The 21,861-nt window shown below is 41.5% G+C and overlaps 1 protein-coding gene across 4 annotated transcripts in view; it reads left to right on the top strand.

Annotated features, from left to right (window-relative positions):
- AFF2 (ALF transcription elongation factor 2) overlaps positions 1 to 21,861 on the top strand; it is a 530,167-nt gene that overhangs the window by 322,166 nt on the left and 186,140 nt on the right. For all 4 annotated transcript variants that reach the window (XM_059732873.1, XM_019492849.2, XM_019492848.2 and 1 more), the window contains one exon: positions 21,587 to 21,631. In XM_059732873.1, the coding sequence (XP_059588856.1) occupies positions 21,587 to 21,631 (45 nt within the window). The remainder of the gene's footprint in view (positions 1 to 21,586; positions 21,632 to 21,861) is intronic.

Genomic DNA, 21,861 nt, shown 5'->3' with positions numbered 1-21,861 from the left:
TGCTTGTTTGCTGCCATCCTGATGTGTTGTGACGGTGGCGGTATCCCCAGCAAAGTAGCTGTGTTGTTGATCAGCCTGCTTTTCACAGCTTCATTGTAATGTTTCTTTTCCTGTTTAGATTTACACAGTCATTTTTCCCATTTAATTTACGAGACACTATGTGCCCCTGAAGGTTAATTGACTGACTGTATAGGAACATTAAGTTGTTTATTCACCTACTGGCCTATACTGTGAGAAGGCAGCTGCAATTTTCCCCTCTGGCACCCAGCACAGAGCTGACCTGGAGGGATGGTACTGATAATAATTATGTCGTCTTACTAGGTACGAAGTCCTGGGAAGGTTTTTGGCAACAGAAATAATTGATTGTACCAAAATATCAACATGAATTTTCTAACCAAGCCTGCTGATTATCAAGGGGATGGGAGAGGGGGAGAGGGAGGGGGCAGGAATGGGACACCAAAGGCCACTGGGTCTGCTTAGAAACCCGTTGAAGTCAACGGAAAAAACTCCCATCAGGCCCATTAAGAGCTGGTTTCTGAGAATTAATCTTGGAGTAACAAAAATAGCTCCTTTTAAGAACAGGTTCCAGAGCTTGAATTGAAACATATTTGATCTTGGACAAGATCTGCGATCAACTTTGCCATAGCCAATCCAGCTGTAAAACTGGTTGAAAAGGGAGCAGCAGCTCAGTGAAAATATCCTGCTGTCTTTGAGCTTCAATATTATGTTTTGGGTAAATACATATTAAAAAAAGAACAAGTGGCAAAGCAGCTCTGATAAGAAGATGCATCAATGATGCTGTAATTAGAACCAACATAATTCAACAATAATAAAGTATTTATTTTACTGTGATGACAACAGTTGTTTATTCTTGAAAGCTATATAAAGAAGCAGACTATCCATGTTGGAAAGAATACAGCAGCTGCCTAAAACAAGTTTCTTAAATCTTTGCCTAGAGGCACAATTCATTCTCGACAATGCAGCACATAGATGACAAAATGGGAGAATATGCTAATCCATCAGGGTCACGACAGTGTGATGGTCCTGTGCTTTGGAGTGCTTACCTGGCTTTTAATAAAAATGTAGCTAAGGACTAGTGTGATAGCAAACAGGAAAGCAACCTCATGACACCGCTATACTTCAGATTGGTCTGCAAACCACTATCATAGCACTCCTGCTATTCACAAGCACTATTCTGGAAGTGCAGCATTCAAAGCATTCGTGTGGTCAGAGAGAACAGAGACTATTAAAAAGATGATGTTTATTTACTGGCTCTTGATTGAGAACTTTAAATATCCCCGTACACTATCAAGGAAAACCCACCCAGTTATTCATAGATGCATAGATTGTAAGGCCGGAAGGGACCTCCGAAGATCATTGGGTCCAGCCCCCTGCACCAGGCAGGAAAGACAACTGGGGACAGGTAACCCCAGCAAGATGACCGTCCAGTCTCCTCTTGAAGATTTCCAGGGTAGGTGACTGCACCACCTCTGGAAGGAGCTTATTCCACAGTCTGGACACCCTGACTGTAAAGAAGTTTGTCCTAATGTTGAGCCTGAATCAGTCTTCCAGGAGTTTGTGGTCATTATTCCTGGTTTTCCCCAAGGATGCCCTGGTGAACAGTTGCTCACCAAGCCCTTGAGGTACTCCCCTAGTGTAGCGGTATTCAAATGGTATAGAATTAAATATGCAGTTAATTAAGTCTTGTGAACAGTTTTGTTAGGAGGAAGTCATCAACGGTGCAACAAAGCTGGTAATCAAAGGGATTCAGGACATCGAAGGCAGTGTTATGAGAGTTGCCCAACTGCAACCATCTCAAGAAGCTTGCCTTGAAAGGAATGGCCTAACGTGAGAAAAAGGTGTCTTAGAGTTATTCCCAGGGTCAAGAGAGGCCTTCTTCACCGGAGGAGAGACGTGGGTCTCTTTCCAGACACTGCTCCATGGCGGCCCCAGCACTCTCCAGACATATCTTGGCCCGAGCAAATGAAAAAGATTTGTGATTCAGAATAAAAACAGGACTGGTCCAAATGTTTGGCATGTTTGAAATTCACAAAAAAAAAAAGACGGTTTGAGGTCAAACAAAATGTTTCATTTTGACCAAAGCAAAATATTTCATTAATTTAATTTTTGAAAACCAAGCTCTTTTTTTTTTTTTAATGAAATATTTAATCTAGAAAATAGCAAACCTGGCTGCTGCAAATTCCTTTGGCGTTTTAAAAAAATTCCAAACGCAATGGTGAGCAAAATGGCCCTCTATCTGCAAAACGTTTCGTTGCTGCTTAAACTTCATTTTCACTGTTAAAAATCAGAAGCATTTGTGCAATAATAAGCCTTGCCTTCAGCCAGCAGAAACCGTTCTGATCATGTAGTCTGATCTTATGCCTAACACAGGCCAGGGCATTGCATGTAGTCATATCTCCATCCAGTCCCTAGGTAGTGTTCTTTGTCCCTCGTTACTGTCCGTTAGCCTCATTCCTTCCTTCTTATCATGCTCCCTCTCCCAGTAGTGATCTTCCTTCCTCCAGCTACTTTGCTTTCCCTCTTCCCTTCAGCAGCACTGTGTTCTCACCCTGTCAGCCCACGCAGGCATTGTGAATGATCTCTGGCCATATGGGGGCATACTATTTATGCTTAAAGTATTGCTAGTAGCAGTGCCAGGCCTGCCCGCTGCTCTGATCAACATGACGTGTGCTACTTGGTGCCAGAGCCATCCTTGCCAGCATTTCAAAACAATGAATAAGGATGGCTGAAGAGAAGAATGAGCATGGGCTTTAATCCTCGGGTCCAGGAAAGCTCTGAGCAAGGCAGGCAGAGGAGCTTAATTCTCCATATGGTGTCATAGAAACAAGGGTCTCCTTCTTCTTAGGAGGGGGAAATAGGCACCAACCCTCACCTCAGCTGTATTCCCTCCTCCCCCTGGCCCCTGCAGACAGACACATCAGGAATCTGGAGATCCCCAGGAGAGGCAGAGACTGGCAGCGAACATATCAAGAGGGGCCACCATTTCCATCTGTGCCCAACCTCGCATTTCTGGGCTTCCTTCTCACAAAAAGAGACCGATCTGGGACATCTTTGATCAGTTCTGCATCTATCCAAGCCACTTGCATGGCCACCATCACTGTTGGATACGAGTGGCTTGCGGTCTCCAATGAGCCACACAATAAATCACTCCAGCGCATCAGTGCTTCTGTGATATCTTAATCCTGTTTTGAAGATGCCAAAGCCTGTTTTTAATCGATCCCAAAAAAGGGCTAGTGGTTTCCACCTGCCAAAGTGAAACCTCCATGTTCCCACCTGGAGGAGCGAATAGGACACAAGTAAAGAAGGATGCCAAAGCCGGCATTTCGGGAGGTCTGTACACATTGAAGCCCCCATCGAATCTGCCTCACTATGGGCCCTTCTTCTTTAGAAGCCCAGTCCCCGTGTGTGATCAGTTCCCTGGTGGTCCGGGTTGTTGTGTGGGGTGGGAAGGATTCACCCAAAGGAAGACTAGGTCAGAGCAGACGAGTCCCATGGAGGATAGTGGGTGGGTTAACATCATTGTGAGGCTTTAATAGCATATTTTCTTTGTCAATTTATGTCACAGACACGCACACAATAATAGTTTAAATCCAGCTAGTTAGGTAACGCCCAGAAGCTATCATTGCACTAACGTATTCATAGTGCCGCATCAATTGCTGTAAATCACAGAGATATAGATAGGCTGTAGTTGTCATGTTCTTTGTGATTAAAAGATGTAGAATCTCTAATCACTACAATGAGAGAGACCGTCATCAATAAAGGGAATCTCAAGCTGGAGAGCTGTATTGATCTATGCAGACAAATTTGCAAACTCTATTTCTCAGTTCTTGCACACTTTAAGCAGCGTAACATGGCCTTTAAAGATATGCCATCAGCATCACTGCCCTGCCCGCCCCCCCAGGGTTGGAGGAATAAATTAATGTTTACATTGACTTGAGTCAGACTCGCTAGCACGGAGAGGCTGGGGGGATGCTAATTTAGTAGCTGTAGGTTTGTCAGGGGAAGTGTTTTGCATGGGTAGATGGAACTTGCAAAGCAGGGCAGGGTGTTTTTCTCCAAATGATGTATGCACACTTCTAGAGGCAGCACCTCCGGACAGCAGTGGGGCATGCGATGTGCAGACTGCAGTCCTGATTTGCTTCATTGGCGGAACGCCGGCAGCTGCCCCGTACAAGCACCTGGCAGTATCTGCTCGAGATAGTGGGTAAGGCCAGCTATGGAGAAGACAGCACATGTCTGGAAATGCGTTGCCAGCAATGTGGGAGGGACTCGTAGAGAGCCACAGACGGATATAAAGCCAACTCCATTACCAAAGAGGGTGGCAACGATACTACTGGGTTGCCTCCGTTCTAGAGGGAGGATCATCTTGGGCATAACCACAGATTACATACCTCTGCACCTCAGCTACACCCTACCTGTCACCTCCAGAATATTTCATTGTATGTCTAGCATGCTCCTTCCCTTTAAAAAAAAAAATTACAGCCTGAAATGCATAAAATATTTATATTCAAACTGTGGGATTGTAGGCAAAAATGAATATTAAATGACCAAGTATGGTAAAGATGGAAGTATTGCCTCAATGTCCAAGATGGCTGGGGAAGTTTTTTCTGTTTGTTTGTTTTCCCTTAAGACTTTCCGGGGCACAAAGTAGCAGGGATTTATGTGAAATTTTATTAATACAGAGCATATGGCTTTGAAAGCTTATATACGTCTACTCCTTTCAACTCACAATCACACAGTCCTCTGTGTGTGCATGTGTGTATATGAACTGTGTGTGTGTGTTTAATGGAACATTCTTTGTATAGAAATACTGTACCTTCATGTTGCAGTTTCCCTGGTTTTCACTACTCTCTTCTTTATGCTTGGGTGGTCATATTTTGAAATTTCCCCAGGACCAGTTTTTCATGCAGTCACGTTTCTCATCACATCTGAAGGATGTTGTGCTTCGCATGGTAATTAGGTCCTCTTTGTTTCATCTGCTGAACTGCTCTCAGTTACTTCCTGCAGCATACTTGCGACTGGAGGCTAGTGCTGTAACGTTAGAGCATCGTGGATCCTCTAGGAGTAAACAGCTTCATTTTTTTTTCTTTTTACTTGTTTTCTTAATCCTGTTTAAGCCGGGTACAGTTACATTGTTTTCTTAGAGCCATGTCATTCATGGGAATCCTTCTGTGATCAGTTTGTGTGGTAAGGCGGTCTATAGGGGTGTAATCTTAGTGGAGGTTTACATATGTATTTGCACACACGCATATATAGTTATATATACAGTTTATACATCAAACTATATAAATACAAACACACATTTTAACTGGTCCCCTAGAGCTTGAAAACTCCAGTGGCCCAGATGGGAATGTGTGTGCCATCAAGTGCTGCACAACCTGCGCCTGCCGGTTACTTGGCTCCTATGTTTTTGGCTGGGGTGCTGTGGAGGATACAGTGATGTGAGCCCAGTCCCATGCTCCCCATGTTCAAGAGCTGGGAAGAGGGCTGTCCGGCTTCCAGTGTAAGTCTGAACTGTGAGCACTGGGAAGTAGAGAACTGCTGCGATGCTGTGCCCTCCAACCATTCCTCCAATGTTAGCTGTACACTAGCCCTTAAGGCCCCCTGTAGAAGAGGTATTTTAAGGGGCCAGTTCAGAGCTGCTTCAAGTCTTGTTCACATTGCCACAGCGCCTCAGCACACTCAGGATCGGGTTTTGCGATTGAGGCACAAACCTTGCCAACGTGAACTCTGTGTAAACGAATGCACTGTCCTTGTCCTGACTGCCGATGCTCAGCTTGAGTCTCAGTGCTCGCGAGACTGCCCGACCCACAGCAGAATGACACTGAACCAGAATCCTGTCAGATTTTGCTAGGCGGTTCCAGCCCCGTGGGCAGCCATGAAACTGACAAGGATCGGGTCAATTTCACGCGCTCTCCTTTGGCAAAACTGAGGACCAGGAGTGGCTTTCACCGACCCCATGCACTGGGGAAGGTAGTGTCAGGTGCAGGGAGTAGGAATCCCCAAATATAGAGATGAGGGCAGACCCTAGAAAGGCCTTTCACCTTCCCCCAGGGTTTCCAAAACGTGATCTGCAAGGTAACCAGTCCACAGATGGCATCTTTGGAGTGCTTTCGATTAAAAGTTTGTCAGCGGCGTGTTGGGATTCATGAGCGTGTTCATAGAGGGCTATTGTGACAAAAAGTTTGGCACCCAGAGCTTTACCCTTTTTTGGAGCAGCATGGATGTGGAAACAGCAGAGGCATAGCTGGGCAGCTCCATGCCTTGGGCAGTCCTGTAATGCCCAGGGCAGTGCCAGCTGCCATAGTGCTGATCAGGGCCGTGTGATGAGCTGCCAGTGCAGTCATAGCTATTTTTGCACCCCCTCAAAGGCAGTGTCTGGGGTTGCTGCCCCAGTTGCCCCCCTTTATTACAATACAGGGAAGCAGTGAGGTATTCACCTTCACTTGTCTTTTCAGGAAGTCCTGGATTGGCTTCTTGCAAAATGCCAGAGGTGGAATGGTGAAAAGCTATAAGCTGTGAAGTTGATATGAAGGATGGAGCCTACAACCAGGGTTCAGAAAGAGCATTATGGCAAGGGTGGGTGAGGCAACACGGATAGTTTTCACCCTAGACAGTCCTGGTTCTCAAACTGATAGGTGATGGGCAAACACTGTGTGTTTGCCAAACGTGGCAAGCCAAACGTGAGCGCACACATCGCTGACTGAGAGAGAGATAAATATATCAGTGATGTAAAGCAAACACATTACTGAAATAGGGAATTCCAGCTAGTTGTCTAATGTCTATCTATTTTTGTGCTGCAATTAATAATGCCATTACTGTGATTAGAATGATTGGATATTCCTTTAAGTGGTCTCTAGTTTAGGGCTTCGGCTGATTTTTTTTTTTTTTTTTCCTTCTTGTTTGTGTGTTTTGCAAACATATTAAGAAAGTCTCCCAACTAATATGACAAAATGTCAAGTAAAATCCTGTCTCCTAAAGGACTGATGAGATCATATGCATATGACTGTGTGTTATCTTACAGTGACACATGGAATTAAGTCTTGGAGCTTTATCACCTGAGAAGGCATCATTATGCCAACAGTTTCTCCCCGTCAGCCATTCAAAACATGACAGCTTTCCCCCTTCAGCCAATTAAAACAAGACTATTTTTTTTTGGTACCAGCCAATCAAAATTTGGCGGTTTGTTCATTTCTCAGAGTTTCTTCATTTCATTTTATGCAGTTTTCTAGGCTAATTTGCAAACATCAATTTAGTCACATTGGAAATGAGACCTCCTCATTCCCCAAGGAATCTGCAGTCCCCATGAACTCTAGGCTTCTGGGTTGCTGATAGAAGGAAAACTGACCCTTTCCATCATCCTGATGAAGCAGCCGAATGCGAGCACGTCAGATATGAGGGGACTCCTAGAACCGAGCAGTACTTTCCATAACAATGCCTATTTGGTGACACTGAAACATTTTGCCAACATTTGTCCTTGTCACCACATTTTAAAAATTCTGAGAAATTATAAAAACACGGTAAGTGCCAAGGGCAGCATTTTCAAAATGAAACATTTCAACTTTCCCATTTGCAATGGTTCTTGATTTCAAAATTCCCTTCACTCTTTGAAAACTAGGGGGGGGAGGATTTGAAAACTAATGAGGATAATTCTGTTTTGTCAGAACAAAACATTCCTATTGATCAGAAAATCTGCAAAATTTTGATTTATTGAAAAGTCAAGGAAAATTACAGGTTTGTTCCAGTTCTCCCCCCCACACCAGCAATTAAACAATGTACCTTCTACTTTTACCTAGTATGTCTCAGGAGACTGACTCCCAGGCCTGTGATCAGATAACCAGGCTAGTATACAAGCCTAGTAATTGGTTGTGCCAGTAGCAGTAGAAGTATGTGATGATGCATTTCCTCACCCTTCAGTCCTACGTTTTCAGTGGGAATGTGGGTTGACCCAGGAGTTGCAGAGCCAACGCAGGAAGGTGGTCTCCAGGTCCTTGGCATCATAAAGCTAACTTCATCCCTAGACTGCCTACGAGGATGGTGCTTGGTGCTGCAGCATTATAATTGGAAAGTGGGAGTGTACGGTATGAGAGGAGACTGTCCCTCATTAACTCTTTTTGGTTTTATGTTTTCTCTCTGTTCAGTTTTTGTCAGCCTGGGCAGAGATACGTGCCTAATGTCATCTGCCTTCTTTTGGTTTCGTTCGACTCAAAGAGACCACCTGTGTCCCTCGACCTCCGATAGCAGTAGGACTGGTAGCATCTGCCAGTCCCTAGTAACTTTATGACTGCAGACATGATGTATGCTTCAAACCTTAGAAGTTTTGCGATAAAGGGATAAACAGTGTCTTGCTTGGGGAGCCGGAGCCTGTAGGGACCACATCACTGCATCCAATGGCGCTGACTCGGGGGAGGGTGAAAAAAGTAGTAGCTGCTGCCAGAGCTGCACAATCGTGCCAGAGGCAGGGCGGCACCTGGAAGTCACTGCTGCCTCCACGATTTGCAGCTCCCCGGGCACCCGGCTGACCCAGAATCATGAACCCCACTTGTCTTGCGTTCCCAGCCACATACAGGCTGGCTGTTTGTCGTACAGCCAAGACCAGGGCTTTGCTTTCCTCACTCAAGCCTTCAAAATGGGACTTAAATGGGATTTAAGTGCTGCATAAGCCTTGTCTCATCACTGTGTACAAGAGTGAGATTCCCCCAGAAAGAATAGCTTCTTGAAGGGTGTCAGCTCTGGAATAAGCTACCTTGTGTTTTTTGATATTTAGCTGCTTGTTCAATAAAGGCAATTCCTTTAAAGGGAGCCCCCATGGATGACAGAGGCATGCTGACAATAAGCTTATTGGCTTGTTAGGTCAGCCAGCAAACTGATGCTGCGAGTCCCTTAGTGTTTAAGAACAAAGGCAAAACGTTTCTGGGAGCTTGTTGCTTTGCAAGGATGTGATGTGAGGCATAAGGCTGCAAACTCATCCCCAAGCTGCACTTTTTCCCCCTGAAATGCTCAGTATGTCAGGCCTGATTTCAGTTATAAAAAGGAAATAATAGGGAAAAAAGGTCAGACCATTTACTGGGGATTGACATTTACGGCTAGTCAGGAATCTCCATTTGTGTACAGCTTTGTATGTGCACGTCACTCCTCTGTAACTCCTTCCTCCTGGAGATCTCAAAGCACCTCCATGCATTAAACCCTAAGGACCCCACCTGCCCTGGTAAGGCTCGTCCTTTTTTATAGGTGGAGCAAGGTCGCAGTGGCTCTGAGAGGTTAATTGATTTGTGTAAGGCCACATCAGAGCCAGGTCTTGGGGTCCCGCACCCCTGCCCGTTCCTACGGCTCCAGAATTACTTGTCTATTTTAATAAATGATCATTTGTCCAATTATTAGGCATAAAATATTTTTTAAAGAAAATAGTGTTTTATATTTCCTCTGTAAAATGTTTATAATAGGGCTTATTGTCCCATTGATGCCACTGGTAACATTGGGAGTTACGGTTTGGACCAATGGCAGGATATGTGGGTTGAGCACAGTATTGTATGGTAGCTCCACAGCCATAGCTCAGTATGAGGTATCTGAAGTGTGGGTGCTACTTGGGATGGGGGCCACAAGTGGAATGACTGATAAAGGTCTGTATTACATGCAGGAATTAAAATGAGTGACAATCTATAGCGGTGTGGGTTGTAGCCGTGTTGGTCTAAGGACATAAGCAGACATGGTTCTTTGGGTACATCCAGTATCTTTTATTTAACCAACTAAAATAGTTGGAAAAATTCTTCTTTGTGGTACAAACGCCCTTCTTCAGGCTGAGGAAGTCTGCAGTTGGAGCACAGAGCAACTGCAGACTTCCTCAGCCTGAAGAAGAGTGTTTATACCCAAAAGCTTGCAGAGGAGAATTTTTCCAACCATTTTATTTGGGCTAATAAAAGATATAGGATTTGCCCAAAGAACGTTGTCTGCCAATCTATAGGACATTACATGTTTCTTGGCCATAAATTTGAAGAAGAAAAGGAATGAGGGGAGAAGGAATAGCCACATAAGTAGACAGTCATGTACACGCGCACACACACGTGCACATGCAAGTCTTAAACAAATGCAGCTGGCAGTGCCTCAGACAGGGGTTTGAACACAGAAGTACTGACTTAGAGATACAAATACTGCCAAGCAAATGCCTTCCGAAGGTGAAGAAAGATGACTAATATCTTTGTGACACCCCTCCGGTATTCTATTATCCTGATTTTTCCGAGCTGCGTTTCTTATAGGTGAGATCTGTGATCCATAATAGTTGCCAGTTGTCTACTTGCCTTAACAGTGAACTGAGAAACAAGATCACTTCTTCTCAATGAAACACGGCGCTCGCCCACATAATACAGTCTTTGGGGTAAACCTTCAGTTGCGGTGCTTGGCAGCGTAACTGTTCAGCTCCCATTAACATTAATGGGAATCGCATGGCTAAATCCCCACGTGTCATGCTGAATATTTACCTCTTATTGTCCCTGTTTTCATATTACCATTTTCTTTCCATTGCTCATACATCATTGCAGTGTTATTCTCAGTGCCTTGAATTAAGGGGCTAATATTCTGGCATTAGGGATTTAAGAAACTGCGCACAGATAGGGATGGAGTATAATTTATAGAGGAGATAAAACTGTAATCTTGAAAATGTTGATAGAATAGCATATCATTGTATAATAGGTGCTAGATGCCATTTAAAAAGAAAGGCCTTTGTAGCATCCGGATAAGATGCCGAGCGTTGTTTTTCAGGCTCGCCAGTAAAATGAAGAAAGAAGACAGTTAGGATTTAATGAAACATGTCGTACAAGCGCACTTAAATGCTTGCTTAGATAGTTTAGAGATTAGTGCCGTAATAATAAATTGTTGTTTATAAGGGACGTCCTGCCCGAAGACCTCTGGGCAATGTAAAAAAAAAAGGAACAAAGGATTTACTGGGAATTGTCTCATTCTGATGGTGATGTTATTTCCAATTCAGAAGTCCCCTTTGCTTTTATGACAGTCTGTTTGTGAAGAGAACAGGCCTTCAACTGATCCTTTAGATTCGTGAATGACTCTTGATAGCGTAATACATATGGGTAGGTTTATTTATCTTGAGTTTGGAGCTTTTACGGATTCCAGCTATACGTCTTCTCTACAAATCTTGTTTTTCTGCTTATGGCATCAGTCAGAATAAATGGAGGCAGTGGAATCTGCCAAGGCGGCTGTAGGGAATTTCCCTGAAGTGTCCCCCGTCTCCTAATATATCAGTGTCTCTTCTTGTCTGTTTTTGATGGGGTCCAGCAGCAGGTCAACATCCTTAGGTAAAGAAAGGCTTCCTGAAGTGAGCAGCAGTCACCGAAAGTAAATTAATGGAAGTCGGCATCTGCTGATCTCTTTGACAATAAGGAATTTTCCCTGCCAACATTTAGAAACCATTGGAAATGGTCTCCATTGGAAACCAGATTTCGACTTTCTGCCCTGGGCTGCCAAAAGTATTTCAGCAGAAAATGCTAAAGTAAGTTGAACTTTGAATTATCATTTCAATGACTGTCTAGTAAAATGGAGTAATGCTCTGGCACTGCACCTGTGAGGCTTTGGCTTGCATCTTGCAGGATAAAAATCTGTCTGCTTTGGCAGCTGAAAAGGTCACAAGTGAGATGATGTCAGGTGGTTTTAGCCCAATCCAGATTCTCGATTAGGAGGTAGATGCTGAAGTGGTTTGTTGCTGGATATCGTTGCCGAATCAGGTCACACCAGCTTTTATAAATACATTTTTATTTAGATGCAATCAACCAAATTAAGCTCAGACTGTCGCATTCTTCAGCTCAGCTCAAACTTTGCTTACGGAGCTGGAATAAAAAATGAGCCAAATGCAGTTTGCATTGTGTGATCCTCTTAGAGCTTTCAGCAGTTTCCTACTTTCGTAAACTTGATTGATGCCAGTCGAGTTGATGCTGGTTGACCCAGGTATGATGGTAAACGGATTCTGGCCCAGAAAGTCTGAAGTTCATCATAAAAATACACTCAGGTATTCAAACACAGTTGTCACTTGTATATTTTAAAATCTGTTTTACTTCTGAATTTTGATTAGGTGAAAGTTTAAGATAAGAGCGTACCTTTTTGTTAAATTGTGTAGATCAGGGAAAGGATCACTTTAATTCACTTGTCCCAACTGCTTCAGGTGGACATCCTGACTGTTCTTTAGGGTTCAGTTTAAAGAAGACAGATATTTCTATAATGTTCCTACTTCTTTGAATATGTGTACATATATGCATATGGACATAGGTTCATATAAATATTTCTCCTTGCGACTTCCTCCCAAAAAACCAGATTGTGCTGGCAGACATTACGGTTGGCATAACTGGTAATCTCTGTTTATATACCGTGTGATAGAACACATCCGGGAGACTGGAAAGCTGGTTAATAGAGTTGCAAAGCCCTTTCCCTGCCTTTCTTTTTCCTCAGTATCACTTCACATGAACATGCCTTGTCTGTGCCAGAAGGCCTTGGTGATCCCCTTCGGCGTTTGCTTGCAGATTTTCTTTGCACGTGCAAAAAAGTACAAGTTTGAAAATCAGCTGTTATGGTCAGGTGCATAAATTACCTTGTTTTAGTCAATGCTCTCTTGCAGCCTTTTAAATAAGCAGCCACATATGTCAGGTCCAGCACCAAGATGCATCTTTGTTTTATTGATTCCCTTTTCCTTTCAAAATGTCTTTTTTTTTTTTTTTTTAAGGGTAGATAAACCCCAGGTTTCACGTGACTGTGATGCAATGCAAGGCCTGATGGGACCGTACATATATTGTAAAGATTAATTGGCATGCAGTTAGGCCTCATAAAGCATGGTATGCCATGCATTATCCTCTCTTTTGCCTTCCATTTACAATGCGGTATCATTCACATCGTGGCATCGACTGAAAACGAGCCCAAGCAGCAGGCTGAGCCTCCAGAGCGACTTGGCCTTGGGAGAGCAGAAAGATTCAGCTGGGCCTTAATTATGGGGCAGACGTAGCAGGGTCTTGTCTTTCTCTCGTAACTGGATAGGAATGGCCCCTGGGGCCCTTAAAACCACAGAAATATCTTTTATTTGTTCTATTGATTTTTCTGCCAACACAAAATAGGTAGCGCGTTGTCATATTTTCAGCTAAAAGCGATGGAATTCAACTCCCGTTTTAAGAAACAATTTCCTCCATGCAAAGCTCTGGGATTTTTTTTTTGATTTTTTTTTTTTTTTGAATGAAGCTGGGTGGGAAGATGATGTGGTAGCAAGGCTGATAACGAAGTCAGAGAGGCTAAATGCTGTGATTGAGAACCATTATTTATAACTGAACAAAGTGGTAATTTTGCAACTATCACATCTCAAATATGTGACCATTTTCTTGTAATAAAACTATTACGCTGTAACTGTTTACTTATCACGAGACCATTATGTGATTGATGACCTGAAAATGGAGGTTATCTTTCAATTCATTTGAAATGCAAACTGACTAGAAAATCTATAGCTATTGTAGCATATTTTTAAGCAAAATCAGGCACCTACATTGACCTCCTATTTACATTTCTTTGAGAAGAGAAATCACATAAAAGCTATCAAGAAACACATTTCACAGCAGGCAAATTAATTGGTTTTACTGTATTTGAATGGAGGGTTTGTCAAATAAAACATGCCATGACAGTTAATAGTGTCATTTAGAAGCAGAAAATTATTGGCTTATTTGTTATTGGATAAAAGGAAGGCAAACACTTTGTATTAGGAAGTTTTAATGTGTTTAAAATCCTCATTAGGGATTTATGGACATTCTTGCTTAGCATAGCGCCTCATTAATTTGAGGCTAAACAGTTACTTCTGTGTTTCAATTCCAGTGGTTTTTTTCCCCCCCTTTTCTTTAATTAGATCTCGCATTAGAGTTTGGTCTCTACACCAGTGGAGATGTAGAATTAATTAATGTGATTTATAAATCTAATGGAAGTGAGTTATTCTTAGATATCTTTTTATTTTAGTGAGCAGTTAAACCGCACGTACCGTAAGTGCACAAAGATCTGAGAGATTTCAGAAGCTTAATAAAAGTATGTGGCTTCTGCATTGAATACATTTAGCAATGGCCCTGGCATTAATAAACCAAAGCATTTTAATAAGAAATGTAAGTAACAGGGGAGCGGTAAAGATCCCGTTCAAATTCACATTTTCTTTGTTATAAGTTATATACTGTCCAAAATGTGCTATTTCACCTCCACATACGTGAGGTAATAGTGTCATCCAGTGGCAGTTGAGATAATCATATGTTTTAGTATTTAATAAGGGCACCACCACGCTCTCTAGATAGGTGGAATTAGGATTAATTTCTCATAAATATGCAAACAGCTCCATTGTTTTCACATCCCTTGTATCGGTCTTTCTTTTTATCAGCAATTTTTTCTTGTATTGTCAGCTATTAAAAATATTTGCAAGATACGTGTGTCAACATGGGCACCTAGCCATTAATAGTTAAATTGTAGATGTTTCCAAAAGATGATTTTGTTTCCTCAGCATGCAGGCCCCATGTTTTTTGCCCTTTGACTTGTGGCTTTCTATTATAAGAAGGCAGTTGGAAAATGCAATTTGCAAGTCACGACTATGGTGAAGAGACATACGAAAATGACTAATTTGCTGCAACCTTCAAGCAATTAATTTGGGTCCCTGCATTGTCCCTGCAGCTGCGTCTTTGCAAACTGCTATAAAAAAAACTAGGAAGTGTTCTTTTAATGAGGATATTCATACCTGCTCAACAGCAAACAAACAGGCTAAACCTTGCCTTGTATTCATGTGGCTATATTTAAGATGTATCAATACAAAAGATGGTTTGTGTTGAAAAAAAAAATCAAATAATATAAAATTAAAAACAAAAATTCATAACTTTGAATACACTCGGTCAAATAGTGTTTAAGTTGCATTGATGCAGCTTCAGCAACATCAGTAGAGGTTTCTCCGCTGTCATAAAGAGCGCCATCTGATCCATAATATCCCTGGGTATTTCACTGGAACTTTACACGCATGAGCCCCGCTTTTGATTTCACTCATATTGGTCTGTAGCAGGAGTAAGTTAGTTGAAGTCAGTGAACCCACGTGAGTACAAAGAGGATGGAAATGAGATCAGAATCCAAGTTGCATCAGATTGAGCCATTTTACTTTGCTAGAAGTAAGGCCTCAGAAAAAGGTCGAATTTGTCCCCAGACCTACACGGACTTTAATGGCCACGTTCTCCTCTCGCTTACGGCACTTTTACGTTCATGTAAAAATTCATTTACTGAAGTCCCAACTTCCGCACTGTTATATTTGTTTTCCAGCACTATAAGGGGAGAAACAGACCCTGAATCTTTACATTTGGCACACTGCGTGTCTCGCACTGCTGGGGGGGTCACAGAGTCTGTTAGTCGGGCTTTATCATTTAAAAAGTACAAGTGCAGCAGTCATCTTAGTTTGATATGCCTTTTATTATCAGCTGGTAACAGCTTTTTATCTTCAAAGGCAAAGTGAAAATACAGGAGAATGGGTTAAATGAGTGATTATGGTGCATATAAATATATAATTGATTATCAGTATTACTGTTATCCTGTGAAGGAGCATAAGCACTTATTTCAATGTTTGTGTGTTTACATGCTATACCGCTTACCAGGGCTAACTTTTGCAGTCATTTTTTATTTGCAAGCAAAAATAACTTGTGTTCCAGGAAGTAGAAGTTTTTGGTCAGAACAAAACCACAAGATTGCAAATGCGCCTTTGTTTGACTCTGAGCAGTGTGATGGTCCGTTTGATAATCAGATATGATTGTAGAAATGATCTTCCAAAACTATGCCATTCAGTTTCCATCGATAAATTGTAATTCCTTCTGATTCTGTTCTCTCTTGTTATTCTACTTAGTTGATAGAGACAGTGATTGGAGATGAGTATGTCATTGCTTCTGTGTGAAAAATTAAAGCTATCCTTGGCTGGTAGCTTGAATTTCTGGTGAAGAGACCTTTTGAAGAGACCACTGAAGTTAGCAGGCATCTTTCTAACAACTGCAGTGGCCCTTGAATCAGGTCATAAAATTGCTTTGCTCCCTAATTCATATGAAGTGAGAGAAGAGGCCAGATGCTTCTCTGAGTTCCACTGACACAACCCATTGGCCTCAGTCAAGTTTGCACCAACTTAACTAACTATAGAACTTGGTTCAATAATTGGCATTGCTCAGATTTTAGTGACCTTGGATATTTGGCATAACTTTTCCAGGACATAGGCTGCTGTCTATGTTCGGATTTCAGGTATGACTTTAATTGCATTTTTTTTTTTAATATTTATTTTTATGTAGGTTTCTCACTGACTTTTAAATACGCTTCAGGGAGTTTTAAGGGGTGAAATAATGTGTAGCCTAGTCTTTCATGGTATTTAGGTTCCTGGGTGGCAGAGGCACAATAAGAAACCAGCATATTTGTTTTATTTGGGACCCATAAATGACTCCTTGGGAAGTTAATAACCCCGAAAAATATAAACACTTATTTAAATACCAAGAGGGTCAGCTTTATTTGGATTTAGTAGAATACCACCATATTTGGCTCCATTCAGTTGCCGCAGACCCCAGATATACAGTCCTGTTACACATTGGTGCTGACCTCATGGAGATCAGATATACAAAAAGGAAATAATTATTCAGATTATTTATTCAAATAAATAATAAACCATCATTATTCAGTTCTTGCTCTTTTGCTGTACCTATTCGTACCTGTTTGCACTAAAGGGAATAAGGGAAGGCCAGGAAAGTCCCAGCTCTTCAATTTAGCCTAGCATCTATTTCAGGCACCTTTAACAGGAATGATCCTTTCAGAATCAAAATGTTAATGACATAAGGAAATATATGGAAGGACTAAATTGTAAAGCAACCTGGGATGATTAGTACAGTGGACTCTGTGCAGTAGTATTAAATTCACCATTCATAAATGTAAAGCAATCCATGTCTGGAGAAGAAATATCTACAGACACTAATTGAAGGACAGACTATCTGAAAGAGGCTTAGGGATAGCAGTAGAGAGAAAGCAACTGTGAACTTGCTGTGCAATACCATTATGGAACGAAGGAAATCCAAGATTTATGTTGCGTTATGTTTTATATTATATCATGCATGTTTTCAGTTCTGTATAGGAAGATGGTCTTCATTGCGCTGCAGCTGGAATACTGTGTCTGGTCCTCTGAGTTTAGTGAAGATACGGTAAAACTGGATAAAGTACAAGTACAAAGAGAAACAACAAAATGCTACTGTGCCTGGAGGGCATGACATAAGAAATGTACTATTTATCAGTAATGACCCCTACTTCTGCCAGTCTGTCTTCATCGCTATGTAATTTTCTTGCTACATAACCAGATGGGTGTTTTTGGCTGAAAGCTGTTTGTTAACCAATCCATCATACTGGCACCTTGGAAGGATACGGTTGGATGTGCGCTTAGCGTTGGATTCCCCTCCTTACCAGATGAAACTCTGTTCTCTCCACCATGTCTGGGAGCTGTGCTGTTCTTAGTACCGACTGACCCACTTTCCATCACAATATTTATCAACCTAGAAGTGCCCTCCATTTGTAAGGGGTGTTGCAGGAACTGAAGGCATTCTTCAACTTAGGCTTTTCCTTTACAGTCCCCGTGTCACTACTGATTTGCTAGAGTTTTCCTCTTCTCATCCTGCTGTGCATGCTAGAATTGATCAATCAAGGGCCAAGCAAAGATCTTCTCATGCCAGCAAGTGAGAAATCAATTTGTGCCCAAAAGAGTAAACAGCAACATGAGTTACGTCTCTCTGGAGTCCAAATAGGTTCCTCTATAAAGGATCTAGCATCAGAAGTGGAGCTGTTGACATACAGTAGGTATTCAAGCACACGTGCCTAGAGTGGGATACTGTACTCATTTACTTTTTGAATGCTAGATGTTATTCAAAAGACAAGAGAACTATTTATGAGCAGTTGATCCTGATGAAAAGAAAGTGCTATACTTCAGTCCCAGCAGAAAGATTATCCACTGCATGATGGTGGTCACCAAACTTGCATCTGAATTTGCAAGACTGTGTGCTTTCTGGTCTCCCAGCAACGTGGTGGAAGTTGTTGCTGGTCTTATTCCAAGTCAAAATCCCAAATATTGGCATTTCCAAAAAGTTGCCAGAATCCCACGTCAATAAACACTGATTTGATGTAGTTGATTGGGAGTGGGCACATTACAGAGTTTTTTCCATGTAGAGCAAACAAAACCTGAGCTCATGCAGGTTATAAATTGTTCTGAAGTCGAGTGGAGCCAAAGAACTGATGAGTGAATAAATGGCAGGTTAGATGAGCATTACTCATCAGAGTTTGTAAGAGTTCACCCACTGTCATTTGATCTGCGTAACGTTAAGTCTCCTTCTCCTTGATTCCTGTTTCCCTCCCCTCTTTGCATCCTGTTCCCCCACAGTTTAACCTTGTGCCATCCAAGTTGAACATTAAACCCTTTGGGGCCACATCATCTAGGTTCTGTCTTCCACTTGTGAGGCTGAAATGTGAAGAGACCCTTATGTATTAGTTTGTTTAAAGTGGAATATTTTGGCCATCTGACCTTTCTTTCTTTCTTTTTTTTTTTTTGGCTGGAAGCAATCTTTTAAAGTAAACACAAAGTCTTTTGACGCAAAGGAGGTTTGCCAGATTAAAATGAAATTGGAAAATGAAGTTCAGTGTACCATGTAACTGTTGTGAAATCTTTTTGTTTTGATTGAAGTTACATTACCTCAGGACTTATGTCTGCAGCTTATGTAATATTAACTGTTCTTCAATCAGAAGTTCATGAATACACTTCAGACTGAGAAAAGAGCTTATGGTAGGAACTGCGAGCAGTCGGTCTTTACTGAAACATAATTCCTGGGATCTCTGTCCTGCTAAGTCAGGGCATGTTGTTCACAGAGTTGGCATGGTTCAGAAAGTGTCTACAAATCGGAGCCCAAAGGCTTGAAGTTTCTTTTTTTTTTAAAAGATTATGGAACAAAAAAAAAAAAAAAATCACTTGGCAGAGCCCAAACCATTTGATTTTCATTAGATTGGGAGTGCAGTAGTACTTCATATGGGACATCCAGTCTTGATTAAACTCCTGGATGAATGCGGCAGTTTATTAATGCAACTTCGAACACTAATTTGTTAGCGCACTAATGCTGGTGGCGGCTCTGAATACTGCGTTTGCTATATGTCGCTCCGCCCTGATGAATCTTTGCTTGGATCCTGCAACATGCCGTGGTGGGCCAGGTACACATGTTAGTTGAGTGCAAGTGTTTATGGGCAATTAACTTGCAATTTCTGATTCACACGTTGAAAGATCTTTTTTGCTCAGGACAGACTAAGCTCCTGGTAGATCTGTGCTTTTCTAGTACCTTGGCACGTGGCGCGGCAGTATGAATGTAGAAAAATGGTCTCGTTTCTTTAGAAATCCATTAATAGTAATGTACTGAAAGACGCTTACATTGATCTTCTCTGTGATATCCATGTTGTAATAATTATTCTTTTAATGTTTTGCATTAATCTAAATGTTTTCTACTCTGTGCCAGCTCCTGCTTGGGTCTCTCTGTATGACAATCACAGCACTTTGACATCTTGTATTACCTTAATACCAACAATTCAAAACAAAGCAGTGCCAAAGGGAACAGAAGTCCTGTCAGGTCATTAAAACCTCCTTTGCCATTAGCACAATTAAATGGATGCATAATCATTTAAAGTTATTAGCAAGTGTTGCCAGCAGAGCCTGGTTGAGATCACATAATATCTAGTGGGTTTTATTAAACTAATATTGCCTATTTATTATTATTGCTGAAGCATTGGCAGCTTACACGATGCTATGTGTTAGGAGGGCTGTGTCAAACGGGAGAAGTACCGCGTGCCCCTGCAGACTAGCCGTAGAGCGGCACAGAATAGACCTCACAATGCAGTGCAATGCAAATCATAATTGGGGCTGGCCAGGTGGGTTTAAATGGAGAGAGGGCTTTTGTGTACCGGAGTTCAGAGGCCATTTATGGTACATTGAAAAAGAAACTGAATAAAGATCAGCTAAGATTGTAGAAGAGAGCAAGAAAATAAAAACCTAGTCCAAGTGAAAGGAAGAGGAGTAGGAGGAGAGGAGAGGTGTGTAACAGTGTGAAGTCCTGGAATTTTAAAATTATGATGTAAAAAAAAAAAAAGGGGGAAAATAGGATTGAAATTAAAGTCAATTAAGAACCGGACAGATGCATACAAGATGGCAGCTCTTGGAGTAGATTAAGCAAGCAGAATTACTCTGGACTCCTGCCAGGGTTACTGAGAGCTGAATGTATCCTGTTCACATTTGGGTGTTTCTTGACCAAGATATTGAAAAACTGGAGAACCTGTTCAGAACAGAGCAGCCGCATGATGAGGGAATGACTTATCAGGACAGAGTTCAACGTACAGTAAACATGAGAAGTAACGGGAGGAGTAATGTCGTCAAAATATACCAATATACAAATAGGTAAAGAACACAAGGAAAGCCATGAATTAATGATAGGATAAGTAGCTGTATGTAGATGAAAATAACATTTGCAAAGTTCAGCCTGGTAAAAATGCCCAGAGTTCAACAAAATATGGATTAGTGTTTCAGAAGAAGTGGTAAAATTCCTGTTGCCTCCGAATACAAGAGCTAGATTGGACAACTAGATTGGGCGCATGTGTGGGTGCACACAGAGCACAGAGTAATTACTCTTAAGATCCTGAGAGGTGTAGGTGGTACAATTAATTTCCGGTATTTAAAGTATTTGTGTTATTTCCTATGCTTAGAGTGAGGAATGGCAAGTTTGCATACTAGCCGTATTACGCCCGAGTAATATTTAAAGAACTGTGTTGCTAAGTGGATAGATTTAAGGGCACCCAGTCTGTGTGTAGCTGTATTGTATCTTTTCGAGAGAGATGGAAGATCTCTCAAACCTCTCAAGATAGATGCCTATGTGCTTTTCAGTCTTTAGAGGATACTTAACCTGTAACAGGCCAATGAAGTGAGACGACAGAATCGGCAACCTCTCTTATAATCTAACCAGTGTTTTACTACAATACATGTTTAAGCTTTAAGAGTTGTCTGGGCTGTTAGCGTATTAAACTGTAGGATAAGATGCTTGATGATAACAGTTTACTGTAAACTGTTATCACTTCTGCCCTAAACGGCAGCATGCTGTAAGTTAAACCATTCTTTGTGTTCTCGCAGAACTGTATATTGGAAAATGGTGCCATCTTCATCATTTCAAAAAGTTTCCAACAACTTCAATGCCAGATCTGATCTGTGAAGACACCAGTGTCCCATCATCTTTTCAAAGTACCATTTGTAATATAAAGAGTACAAAAATAATCTTGAAGAAATGGGTCTTTCTAATGATGTATTCTGATAAAATGGGGAAATTCTGTTAATAATCATCATTGGATGCAGCCTACTTGAAATAAAAATGTATTGGCTTGTGAGGTGTGGTTTAACAGATCTGTTTAGTTCGTAGTTACTAATAATCACCAAACTTTACATTATCTGACTGACTAAATGCTGCTTCTTGTTTTTGTTTTTTTTTTAATCTAGGTTGGCCTTCCCAATGACTCCAGCTGTGTGGAAGAAATATTACGGGTGAGTTTACTCATTTGTTCTGTGTCCTTTCATAATTATAGTACTATTATCTCATCTGGATAAACTGTATGGATTTCAGAATATTGTAGCTAAGTAAGAATATAGTGGTTGCTACCAATTAGAGAGACACTGCAAAGTTTGTTAGGCCCCAAATAATACTTACTATAGGGCCAGCCCTGCAAACTCTCAGTTCTAGCAGTGCTCCTTATTTTTCCTTATCATTAGGCCTG

This window comes from Alligator mississippiensis, chromosome 8, assembly GCF_030867095.1.
Source record: "Alligator mississippiensis isolate rAllMis1 chromosome 8, rAllMis1, whole genome shotgun sequence".
Taxonomy (NCBI): Eukaryota; Metazoa; Chordata; order Crocodylia; family Alligatoridae; genus Alligator; species Alligator mississippiensis.
Note: the sequence above shows the minus strand (reverse complement) of the source record. Positions and strands in the feature narration are given on the sequence as shown.